This window comes from Bos grunniens, chromosome 13 (assembly GCF_055505025.1).
Source record: "Bos grunniens cultivar Pamir isolate PY7600 chromosome 13, Bosgru_T2T1.0, whole genome shotgun sequence".
Classification (NCBI taxonomy): domain Eukaryota; kingdom Metazoa; phylum Chordata; class Mammalia; order Artiodactyla; family Bovidae; genus Bos; species Bos grunniens.
This window is the reverse complement of record NC_141177.1, coordinates 55,635,670-55,647,906: the sequence shown is the minus strand read 5'-3', so window position 1 is coordinate 55,647,906 and position 12,237 is coordinate 55,635,670. Positions and strand designations below refer to the sequence as shown.

Sequence of the window (12,237 nt, the reverse complement as noted above, 5' to 3'; positions counted from 1 at the left end):
GTGGAGACATGGGGAGTAAAGGCCATGTGATGGTGCAAGGAGTGACTGGAGCAATGCTGCCGCAAGCCAGGGGACAGCTGAGCCCTCAGAAGTTAGAAGAGGCGAGAGAGGACCTCCCCTGGAGCCTTGGGAGGGAGTGTGGCCCTGCCAACACCTTGATTTCAGACTCCAGCCTCCACAACTGTGAGAGGATAAGTGTTCATTGTTTTTAAGTCTCCCAGTTTCTGGCACGTTGTTACGGAAGCTCTAGCAAACTAACACTATGAAGAAAAAGGAGATGGTACTAAAACTGAACCTTATCTGCTGGCTACTTTTGGTTACAGCTGGCCTCACTGTAACCCTGGCTTTTGATTGATGCCATTAAGAAACCACCATTGAACCTTAAGACTTTTTAGAGACGTGAGAAGCACCTGGGCTCAGAGAACGGTTTTTACCCAAACAGTTGCATTTACAGGTCCCTTTCAGTCACATAACTACTGAGACAGGCTGATGAAATAGTGAGACATGCTCCCAAGTCCAAGCTTCCTGATACCCAAGTCTGTGTGAGCCCCACTGTCATTTGGGAGGGACAAGTTGGCGCCACTCAGCATGAGATTCAAGAAGACGATACAGTGTTGACTCAGCGTTTTTATTCATAAGCTGTAAGCAGATACACGATCTTTTCTCTCTACTGTGATTTCTCATCTTTCTGTGGACCAGGAGTCTCAGTGTGGGAGCGATGGTGAAGCAACAGGGAACCTCTAGGAGGGATAGCAAGAGGCCCCACAGGCCTTTGCTCACCTCAGAAAATCATCTGCCAAGAAGCGCAAGCCTGGGCGTTTCCATCCATGAGAACAGAAGGCCCTAGGTGACTGAGGCCCTGTGAAGGGACCTGTTTGTGTGCGGGAGAGGTGCCCGAATACCAGGGGTAAGCGGGTGTCTCAGGCTCAATCTTCTGTGTCCCTCAAACTGAGCTCAGGTGTGGTGGCGGTTGTAGAGGTAGGATGGGTACAGGCCGTCGTAATGCCACTGGCGCCACTGCTCGACAGCCTCCCGGCTTCTCTCTCCCTGTTCTGGGGACAAGAGATGAAGTCCTCATGTGAGGATGGAGGGCTCGGATCTGGGCACAGCCATCAAGTCCCCCAAAGTATCCACTCTGCCCCCATGACATGAACCATTGTGCCTGTGTACATGGGTGACAGAATGTCCCAGCTGGAAGGGCCTAAAAGGATGCCAAATCTAAAGCCTCCCTTTTACAGATCTGGCCTAGAGCGAGTTGCCAGGAGAGCAAAACCAGGATCCTACATTCCCTTCAGTGCATGTTCCTGCTCAGCCAGCGAAGACGGGGTAGCCACGTGCAAAAACTGGCCCGGAGACTCACCAACTAAGACAATACAAAATCACAGCAGCAGAAAAATAGATCGCAAAAGCATACTGTTGAAAAACTCACGGAAGGAAGTCACTGTCAATTTCAAGTGATGGGATTGTGAGTGAGGTTTTCCCTCTGTTTCTTAGCTTTAAAAATAAAGTTACGTTGTTAGAACTAATTGGGAAAGGGGCTGGACCAAGCAAGTGCAGGAAGATCTTAATAATTGCTGATTCTGGGTGATGGTTATATGAGGGTTTGTTATAATACATATTTTTCCATATTTTTGAAATGTTTCATAGTAAAAAGCTAAAAAGAACAGAAGGGAATTTTTAATGAGTAAGAAGTCTCAATTTTTCTGTCTTTGATGAGATGTGTTTCTGAATAGGGCTTCCGTTGTGGCTCAACTGATAAAGAATCCAAATAATGCATTTTTGAAGCTATAGAATTAGGCTCCTGGTGCCAGTTCAGGACTGCCTGTTAGCCACTGTTGTTGTTCAATTGGTGAGTTTTGTCTGACTCTTTGCGACTGCATGAACTTCCCTGTCTTTGTTAGCCACTGTTAGGTACCACTGAACCACAAGCAGACATCCCAAGGCCATCAGTGTTTAAAAAGCATCCTCAAAAAGTTAAACAGAATTACCATATGGGAAGAGATGAAAAGATGAAATGTGAGAAGATAGACTATAATGTCTAGATATGTCTGTGTGTATTCAGCCATGAAAAGGAATGAGGTTTTAATATCTGCTATAACATGAATGAAACTTGAAACATGCTAGGTGAAACACACCAGACACAAAAAGACAGATATTGTGTGATTTGTCTTCTGTGAAGTATGTGGTATAGACAAATGTGTATGGACAGAGAATATATTAGAGATTTCCAGAGACTGTGGGGATAGGGGAATTAATGCATAATGGGTGCAAAGTTTGAGGTGATAAAAGTGTTTTGGAAATAAATAATGATGGTTGTTGTGAATGTACTAAACGCCACTGAATTGTACACTTAAAATAAGTGAAGGTGGCAAATTTTAATGTTCTGTATATTTTACCACACTTTTTTTTGAGTATGTGGGGAAAATGTTGGGAAGATAGAAAGTTAATAGAAGATAATTGCAAGCTCTATGATGCATTTGGTCATCCTTCGTTTACAAAAACATGGGCTTTGCTGGCAAACACCTGCGTTTAAATTCCTTACTACCTGTCTCACCTTGGACATTCACATATTCTTTCAAAGACTGGGTTTTTGAAACTGTAAACTGGAAATTGTAAGACCTGAGAACTGGCCATAAGGATTATGTGGTTCAGCACAGAGTCTGGCAGGACAGGTGCTCAACCGATGACAACAGCTGCTGTCACAGCGTTCCCCGAAGGCCTGTGTCCTGCAGCCTTTCCGTCTGTGGGCAGCACCTGAGGCCTAAGCCTCAGTCTCCTCTGGCTTTGCTGGAGGACCTGGCATCCCTCAGGTGCCTCACCCCTCATCCTGATTCATTGTGGAAGGAAAACAGTGAACATTTTCCATCCAGATGCTAGGGATTTCGACCTGAAACATTTAAAAATGCACAAAATAAAATGCTGTTATTAATACTATGAGTTAAAAAAAAAAAACAGTGAAAGAATTTTAGAGGCCACATCCTCATTTTTTAAATGCCTTGCCCCAAGCTGTCCACCAAGTTAAACAAATCTGTAACAGAAATATTTGCTTCCGAGTTACAACAGTCCTAGCTTTTTCTGGGACAATTGATTTGCCAGGATCCTGCAGCCCTCTGGGCCCTGGTGATTGTGTCCTTTCCACTAAGAGATGCCCTAAGGGCACCTCACCTCTCAACTGCACCAGAGCGAGCAAGTAAGGAGGTTGGTGACTTCAGAAATGAAATCACACTTTCTCTAACAAAGGTCACCATAACTGGGGTCTTAATGCCTACTCTCACCTTCATCCAGAAACTTACTCAGAAGCATTTCAATCTTGAAGTTTCAAGAAAGACCAAAAAAGTAATAAACACACGTGTTGGCCTGCCTGGTCTGAACCCTGTACATGTTCTGTGGATTTTTGGCCATGAGTGACACATGAAAGTAGTCAATAAATACAAAGTCGAATCCCCTCAGTGTGGGAGGCTGTGGTTCGAAGGTAGAGTGTCTGTCCACCCATGCCCACACCCAGAGGCCCTGTTGAAACCAGCATTCCCAAGGGGAGGCTGGAGCCATCTCCCAGGAGCAGAGGGTGGGGATAAGGTGTGCAGACTGCCTGGTGCGAGACACACAGGCAAAGGCCAAGACTTCCCAAACACTTGCAGCAACTGGATGGGTTTGCAAACCACATAGGAACTTGCAGGGGCCCAATGCTATGAGTGAGGGGAGCTGTCCTGAGGGCTGTGGATGTTCAGGTTGGAGCAGGGAGGGTACAGAACTGAGTTCATTTGTCGGGTTTGCTTCCACCAGTCACCAAACGCTGATAATAGTGACTAGGGAAATGGAAGTCCTAGGTTTTCCAGGATGGGCAGTTCTAGAGCCATGACGTTGATGTAAATCCAAACCACTTGACAGTGAGTTTGAAATCCTCCCAACCCAACTCTGGGAATGAAGGCACAAGTGTAGGTACTGAGACAGAACACACCCAAGTAGGAGGAGAAAATACTATCAACCAAAAACTCCCCAGCCCCACAGTCCCCAGCCAGTGGTACCCTACGTGTTCTGACCTTTTCCATGCCTTCTCAGGTTCTGTAGCTACTTTTGTGACTTTCTCCCTTTTTTTTTTTTTTGAGACTCCCATAGATACGAATTGAAAGTAGAGCTGCTCTTATCTCCCTCCTCTAATTAAAACTTGGGACATAAATAAATAAAACTTAAAGGAAAAGTAGGGAGAAGGCAATGGCACCCCACTCCAGTACTCTTGCCTGGAAAATCCCATGGATGGAGGAGCCTGGTAGGCTGCAGTCCATGGGGTCGCTAAGAGTCAGGCACGACTGAGCGACTTCACTTTCCCTTTCCACTTTCATGCATTGGAGAAGGAAATGGCAACCTACTCCAGTGTTCTTGCCTGGAGAATCCCAGGGACGGAGAAGCCTGGTAGGCTGCCGTTTATGGGGTCGCACAGAGTTGGACATGACTGAAGCAACGCAGCAGCAAAAGGAAAAGTATAGACAGATCACATGGTTTTCCCATGTGATCACATGGTTTGGGAACTTCCAGTTCCCAAAAGTCACCGGCTGATGAGCTCTTACCGTCGTTTTGCTCCTCCACGAAGTTCTCAAACTCGTTCCTTTGTTCTTCATGATACTCTCTCCGCAGCTCGTCTGCCCACAGCTTCTGCCTGTTCTCCACTGAGGGAAAGGTGAGAGTTGCCCCCAAGAATAGGGGCAGCCACATGCATTGAGGGGGACACCAGTCATTCTGCATAAGAAACTCAGGTGCAGATGAGGCTGTTTGTGAGGGGCTAAATGCGGGGCCTTACTGCAGTGGTTCACCCCTGACATAGACTTTAAAACCTGAGGGACCTGGGAGAGCATCCCAGCCAACCACCTCGTGTTGTGTATTAAGAGGACTGAGACCCCAAAAGGTGAAGCCGTTTGTGTGCTTAGTCGCTCAGTAGTTTGCGACCCCAAAGACTAGCCTTCCAGGCTCCTTTGTCCATGGGATTCTCCAGGCAAGAATACTGGAGTGGGTTGCCGTTTCCTTCTCCAGAAGCCATTTAGCTCCAGTCATAAAATGAGCAGTGTAGCCAAGCTTGCTGGTTCTCTTAGAAGCTAGGAATTCTTTCTCAGATGATAGAAATGAATTCCCTGAGGGAATAATCCAACTTGACACTAACACTTGCATATCCATTCTGCAACTTTGAGCACCTGTCATGGCCAGAATATATGCTAAGCACTGGGATTAAAAAAGCAAGTAAGAAAGATCCTATCTATCCCTCTGCCTAAGAAGTCTGTAGTCTGCTTAAGGAAAAAGATAGGAAAATAAATTGCATTCAAAATTGTGGCTGCTGTGATAGAAATCACCACAGGGCCTGAAGATGGTGTAATCATCTTTACATTGACCTCTTCAGTGTGAGAACTGTGATTGTCTGGAGGAAATTCTTTCAAGAGCACCTCAGTCTCCCCACTGTGACGTGAGGGAATCAACCATACTTGTGTGAGGCATTCTGAGGGCCAGCTCTCCCTCCCCACACATGGCCTTCCTGCCTATGGATCTTTCCAATGAAAGCCTCATCAAAATAAGTATCTTGAAACTAAGAGAGCCACAGATTGGACCTCTGACTCGGCAGTGAATAAGACAAGATGCTAGATGCTGTTTTTATACCATGCACCGCGTACCTAGAATACATCCCTCCTCAGGAACGTGCCTTTCCTCCAATTAGTTCCTTTCACTGTAAAGTAACCTGCATCTTTACCCAGAAGCTTAGAGATAGGAGATGCCTGTTTTCTGCTTCCAAGTTCATTTATCAAAGTGTCGCCTTCCTTTACTGAACCTGAGATATAAGTGGGCATTGTTCTGCTGCCCAGCGCCAGAGCTGACTGGGCAACAGCAGGTGAACTCAGGTGTGTCCTCGGTGTTCACCAGGTTGTCCTGGGCAATGCCTGAAACCCTGAGCTTCCAACCCGGGTGACAGACCTCTGGCTTAATCATGTGCCTCGTTCTGAATCCCCTTAAAGGATGGAAACTATTCGCCTCCTAAATTCACGCCCATTCCCCACTGGGAGTCTGCCAGACGTTGCTTCTCTCATTTCCATCAAGAACAGTCCAAGCTCCATCACGGTCTTTTCAGTGTTTCTTGACATTTGCTAACCTCTAAATCTCAAATTGTGTGAGGCCTGGAGATATTTCCAGTGTGGATTGTACTTCTCCAATTAAAAAATAAATAGATACTAATTTTATCTCAAAGCATTTTCATCTCACTTCTTGCCCATCATTTGAAAACAGTCCTGTTATTTTCACTGAGCGAGTTACCTTGCTGAGTGTGCTGAGAGGCACAAAGAGTTTATTCAGACACACACAGAAGTGACGAATCAAGCCTTGGACTCAGTGACTGTCAGAGCTGAGTCCTTGGAAGAATCTAGTTCAAGGACAGAAAACTCAAATGCCTTCAAGGGTTGGCAGGTCGTTACAGGCAGGCAAGTAGACACCAAAGCCTACTTTAGGCTGAGCAGACATTCTTCCAAGCTCAAAAGTCTCCCAACTGCATTGGAAGTGAAAACTTAAAAACACTGCTGACTGAACACCATTCTTTAAATAAGGGGCTTATAAAGAAGGAAACTTGGGCACAGTGAGAGGAAGTGGTCAAGGCCACTTAGCAGCAAAGCTGTCACCAAGCCCACATTTCCAGTTCCCTGTCCCACGTGCCTCTTCCTGCCTGCAGTGCTGCTCTCTTGGCTATAAAGGTACACCACAAATTATCCAGAAAGCACACACTGAGCTGCGGTGTCTGCACTCCACCAGAACATAGATTTCCCCCATAACTTTTTCTTTTTTTTGGCTGCTCCACGTGCATGTGGAATCTTAGTTCCCCAACTGCGGATTGACCTGTGCCCTCTGCAGTGAAAGTGCAAAGTCCTAACCACTGAACCACCAGGGAAGTTCTCCCTCTTAACATTTTAACTTTCAGAAATTGAGGGCCAGTTCATCGACTTCAGTGCAGTCACGTGGCCCTTCCCTCTTTGTTCCTTACCCTGACGGCATAGCCAGTCAAGACTGACCTACAGTCAAAGAAATGTGGTGTAACTTCTGACTCAGAGCCACAGTTACTTTGACACTCAAGGACCTGGGTTGAGCCCTCCGACCCTGGCCATCCCCACAGCCCAGCTGACTGTGGGAGAGAGAAGGAACAGGAAGGAGCAAGAGCAGAAGGCAGGCCACAGCGTCTTACCATTGACCTCGTCAATGGTATGGAATCTGGGGGACCGCTTTCTGCGCTTCTTGAGGAAATTCAAGGCGTCTGATTCCTGCATGAAAATCTCTTCCACATCTGAAACCCGAGGAGAGAGGCCGGTCACACCCAGCACAGGCTCACCAAGGCTATGTCAGGAGCCAACCCATCCACCCCACAGCCTCGGGTGGCCCCGGTACTCACCTTCCTGTGCCTCTTGGCCTGCCACCTGCCTTGAGCCCACCGACACAGCGCCCCCCTCCCAGAGCACTGTGGGACGAGAGCACAGCATGAGGGCTGCAGCACCCCAAGGGAAGTCCTCACCCCAAGACAGGCCAGGACAGTCCTTCCCAGGCCCTATGACTTGCCCTGGAGCCCTAGACACAAGTACCAGTCACAGTCAGTCTCCCCAGGAAACTGTCAGACAAGCTGTTTTCTCTGTGCTGCATTGTGTCACACATGCACACACAAGTACAGCCTTCTTAACAACAGGCACCCTCTTTACCTGGGCCACCTAAGCCGCCTCACCTAACACCAGGTCCATCCTGGAACCTCCCCATACTCACTGGACAGGAGTGCAACGGCAGAGAGACAGATCAGAAACAGCTGTCTCCAGGCCATCTTTGGAAAGCCTGAGGCTCTGTCTGGGGACCAAAGAGAGGATTCTACAGACCCTGAGGCTGCTGGGTCCTCACTTCTGTGTCAGGCAGGCCAGGAGGGAGGGAGAGAGAGAGGCAGGAGGCAGGGATGCCACTGAGGGGGTGTGGGAGGGGTCCTGGCCGTGGCTTCCATTGGCTGCTCCTGCCGGAGCACTGGAGATGTTTTTGGCACCTTGCAAACCTCACAGAAGCAGAGCTTGTCATTGAGGCCCTAGCTGGGACAGTTCTGAAGTGGCCTTTCCAAGATCTGCACCCTAGGGGTTGCTGCTGGAACACCCAGCCTCCGAGTCAGGATTCCAAAGACCAAGGGCAAGTTTCAAAGGCCCCTGGCATCTGCTTCAGAGGAGGTGGGGACTCTAGTCCTGGAGGCTGAAGTATGCAGGAGGGAGGGAGAGAGGCTCAGTGCGGGGATTTGATTCAGCTGTCAGGCTAGGAGGGACCGTAAAGGCTGGAAGACCCCCCTCATGGTGACGCTCACATGGACATGTGGGCTGTCCTGATGGCCCCCAGCTTAACATGTCCCCAGCTGATGCCGACTTTTAAGAGAAGCACAGACCCCTCTCAAGACTTAAAAGAAGAGAGGCAGTCAGCCTTCTGTGGAGGAGTCGGGGAGCGCAATGTGGGTGGACTTCCCAAAGGCACACCCTGTGTAGGGGAGGAAGTACATTCCCAGAACTGGGAATGCTGATGGCATCCAAGCCCTCTGAGGCCATCAGCCTCCAGTCCCTTGGGAGCGTTGTTCTTAACACTGTCATTTATTCTGAACTATCCAGAGTCGCCTTTGGATACTGGTTAGGATTGTCCTAACGGTGACTATCACTAGACCCCCCCACACGAGGCTCCCATTTCATTAGACATGTGTAGTAACATCCCACTTGGACCGTTGGCAGGAAAAGAATGTTAATAGCAGAAAAACAGCCAAGGCAGAGCAAACAAAATAAATGAATTGTTTTCTTCGTGGCTGGGAGCACACAGAGGGCTCCCCTTCAACACTGGCTGGCCTGCTTAACCAGGCACAGGTGGGCTCTGCATGATCACTCCAAGAGGGGCAATGCCCATGAAAACATATCAGCAAATATTTATCTGTCAGGTAAAATGGTTGTCAACTTCAAGGAGGGAAGGGCCACAAGACAGCGATGTTGATGGGACTCGTAGGTGAGAAAATGGGTGTGTGAAATACGTGTGACATCCTTGATACCCTAGTTCTTCTTGCTGCTTTTTTAGTTCCATTCATGTCAACCATGAACATTTACCAAACACCTGCTCTAAGCCAGGCACCTGTGCTTGTCACACACTCACCAGCTTTTAGTAAATCTGCCCTACGTGTCCTAAGTACTTTCCACCCAAGATCAGATGCTGTGCATTCATTGGCCACGCAGAAGGGCTTAGGGAGAAATCTCAAGCCCTAGGAAGTCCTCTCAGACCAGCCTGGGAGAAAAGGGCAGGAGGTCTAGAATTCACAGAATGGAGAATGGAGGCTTGGAGTGAGATGTAAGCTCAGTTCTGGAAGAGCAAGATTACATTTCCTACATACCTAGGCTGGTGGCCTGAGATTTCTGTCAGCTACAGTACTGTGCTCTACCAAATGGTCTAGTCACAGCTGGCCTCCAAGTGTTATCTCTCAGTTCCTCCAGACCTTTCCCTCTAGAGCCATTGGCATCTATGCTTGCCATCTCTTTCATTTTCTACCTTCAGCTCCCCTGCCTCTGGGGCTGCTCACTGCGCCTGGCTGTGCTGCTGAGGTGACCTCCTCGTGACATCATACCCCAGGAGTATAACAGGCCACCCACCTCAAGGCAAAAGCATGGTTCTTAGGGCAATTATAATTTTATGAATATGCTAAAACCCATTGAGTTGTACACTTTACGTGGATGAATTGCATGGTATGTGGTTAATATCTCAAAAAAACTGTTAGAAAAAAATTATGTATCAGAACTTCCCTGGTGGTCCAGTGGTTGAGAATCTGCCTTTCAGTGCGGGGGACGCCAATTCAATACCTGATGGGGGAACCAAGATCTCACATGCCGTGGGGCAACCAAGCCTGCACGCTGCAACTACTGAACCCGTACACTGCAACTGAAGAAGCCCCCGCACGCCTCCGGGAAGACCTGGCCCAGACAGAAAAAGACATGTATATGTGTTACCCAATATGAAAGCAGCTTCAGGACTTCATATTTAGGGATCATGGGGTGGGGATGGGTGGAGAGAGTCAGGAAGACTAGAAAAGCAGTGATGACTAAGATGAGGCTTGAAAGACTTCCAGAGCCCACTTAGATGGGAAGGTACTGACAAAGGGCCCAGAGAAGTAAAGCCCTTTTGAGAAACTTCAGTCAGCGAGTAATAGGAGAGCAGGAGAGCACATGGAACAGCTAGGGGCAGCCAAGGCCTAGGTCAAGGTGGAAGAGGTCTGGCCTCCATCCTTGAGAGACTAGCTTGACACCTATAAGCACATGTCTCAGGGCCAGTCCCCTAGTTCATTCCCAGCATGGCCTTGGGCAAGTCATTTTACCTCTCTGTGCCTGATTCCCTCCTCTGGCACATAGATTGATGTGAGAGTTGGCAATAACGCATCCACAGTTCTTAGGACAGTGCCTGGCACACACAGATTATATATGTGTTTGTTCTCATGACTCAATAATGGACCATTGAATGATTTTGAACAGGGAAGGGACACGAGGATTTTGTTTTAGGAAAATCACACCCATGATATGGAGGGTGAGAGGGATTAAAGTGGAGAGACTTAGAGAAGGCTGTTGCAGTAGTCCAGGTGAGAGATGATGTCAGCGAGTGCAGAAGGTTCAGGATTAGAGAGGACAGATATTTTAAGAGATCAAAGGAATAGAATCTAGTAAGACTGGATGACTGATTAGCTCAGGAAGTGACAGATTGGGAGGTGTGCTTTTCAGGTGGCTTGTGAGTTTTTAGTTTGACTAACTGGGTAGAAGAATGGTAAGATCATTCAGTAAGATGGAGAAAACAGAAAAGGAAAGTTTGAAGAATGTGTCATTGGACAAATCAAGTCCAGTGATTTGTGGATCCAAACCAGGTCTTCTGATGCTGAATCCAGTGTTCTTCCCATTTCCCCCAAAATCATAATTTTATGAATAAAGGTTTAGTATATTCTAAGTCAATTTTAGAACACTTTCATCACCCTCTAAAAGAAATTCCATACCCATTAGCAGTCAATCCCCATTTATTTTCTCCATCCCCTCTAGGTCAACCACTAATCTGCTTTCTGACTCTATGGATTTACCTATTCTGGATATTTCCTCTAAAAGGAATCATACCCTACATGGCCTTTTCTGACTGACTTCTTTCACTTCAAATACTGTGTTCAAGGCTCACTGAGGTTGTAACATGCATTAGTACTTCATTCCTTCTTATTGCTGAATCCTTAATCCTGTTGTACAGATATACCACATTTTATTTATCCACTTATCAGTTAATGGACATTTGAGTTATTTCTCCCTTTTGGCTGTTATAAGTAATGCTGCTGTGAACATTCTTGTGCACGTTTTTGTGTGGGGATGTTTTCATTTCTGTTGGGTGGATACCTCGATGTAGAATTCATAAAGTAGCTCCATGTTTAACTTCTGAGAAACTCACTTTTAGCTAAAATGTTCATTTACTTGTCTATCTCCTTCAGTGCTATGAGGTCTTCTGGAGAAGTTTCTACCTTGTTCATACCTGAGATAGTCTCTGGCTCCAAACTGATGCTTCATAAATGTCTCAATAAACATTAATCAGTAAAATACTCTGGGGTGGAGGCCTTAAAAGGAAATATTTCTGAGCTCATTTCAATGGGCTATTCATAAGAAGGTACCAGTTTTAACTTTGACAAGGGCACTGACTCCACATGTCACTGATCCACCAGGGAATGAGGGCATCATTCATATAAGTGGAAATGATCCTCAGGGAGTGGGTCCATGAGGATAAGGTCACTAGATGCCATGGTCCAACTGTAAGTGTTACCCTGAACTGAATAGATAAAAGTCTATAGCGAATGCTAAGAATATATTATGTTCTTTCATTGCACATCATTTTCAGTGGACTGATTATGCCCCTGAGCAACCCCCTCCATGTGGCAAAAGTGGGTTAGGGATTGTACCATAAAGGGGACTCATGACCCTTGGGACCAAGAGATCTCAGAGCTCAGCCCCTTTAGGAGCCCCACAGAGTATTTAAATGGACACCTTTCCTGCTACCCCCTCAGTGAGAAGGAAACACCATAGATGTGGAAGTGAAGGCTTTTTGTTGGGTATGAGAGTGACCATTTGGGGAAAAAAAAGATGTTTCAGCTCATTTCAAGTCCCTCTGGATCTGACTGTGTTGACACATGTGGGTTTGGAAAATGAGGACTTTGTGAGTCAGGAC

The 12,237-nt window shown here is 47.0% G+C and overlaps 1 protein-coding gene across 1 annotated transcript; it reads right to left on the bottom strand.

Annotated features, from left to right (window-relative positions):
- Positions 1-609: 609 nt before the first annotated feature.
- On the bottom strand, positions 610-7,947 carry UCMA (upper zone of growth plate and cartilage matrix associated). The gene is made up of 5 exons (XM_086334313.1): positions 7,771-7,947; positions 7,409-7,474; positions 7,205-7,303; positions 4,566-4,664; positions 610-1,052 (listed from the first exon to the last, which is right to left on the bottom strand). Exons 1-5 carry the CDS (start codon positions 7,823-7,825, stop codon positions 955-957), a joined length of 417 nt encoding a protein of 138 aa, XP_086190439.1. The 5' UTR covers positions 7,826-7,947; the 3' UTR covers positions 610-954.
- Positions 7,948-12,237: the final 4,290 nt, after the last annotated feature.

Excerpts from the sequence above, each read along its gene's own strand:
- UCMA (XM_086334313.1), bottom strand. The coding sequence starts at position 7,825 with ATGGCCTGGAGACAGCTGTTTCTGATCTGTCTCTCTGCCGTTGCACTC. Across the intron at positions 7,304-7,408 it reads AGGCCAAGAGGCACAGGAAG|ATGTGGAAGAGATTTTCATG; the intron begins GTGAGTACCGGG and ends CTCGGGTTTCAG. Across the intron at positions 1,053-4,565 it reads CGTGGAGGAGCAAAACGACG|AACAGGGAGAGAGAAGCCGG; the intron begins GTAAGAGCTCAT and ends TCTTGTCCCCAG.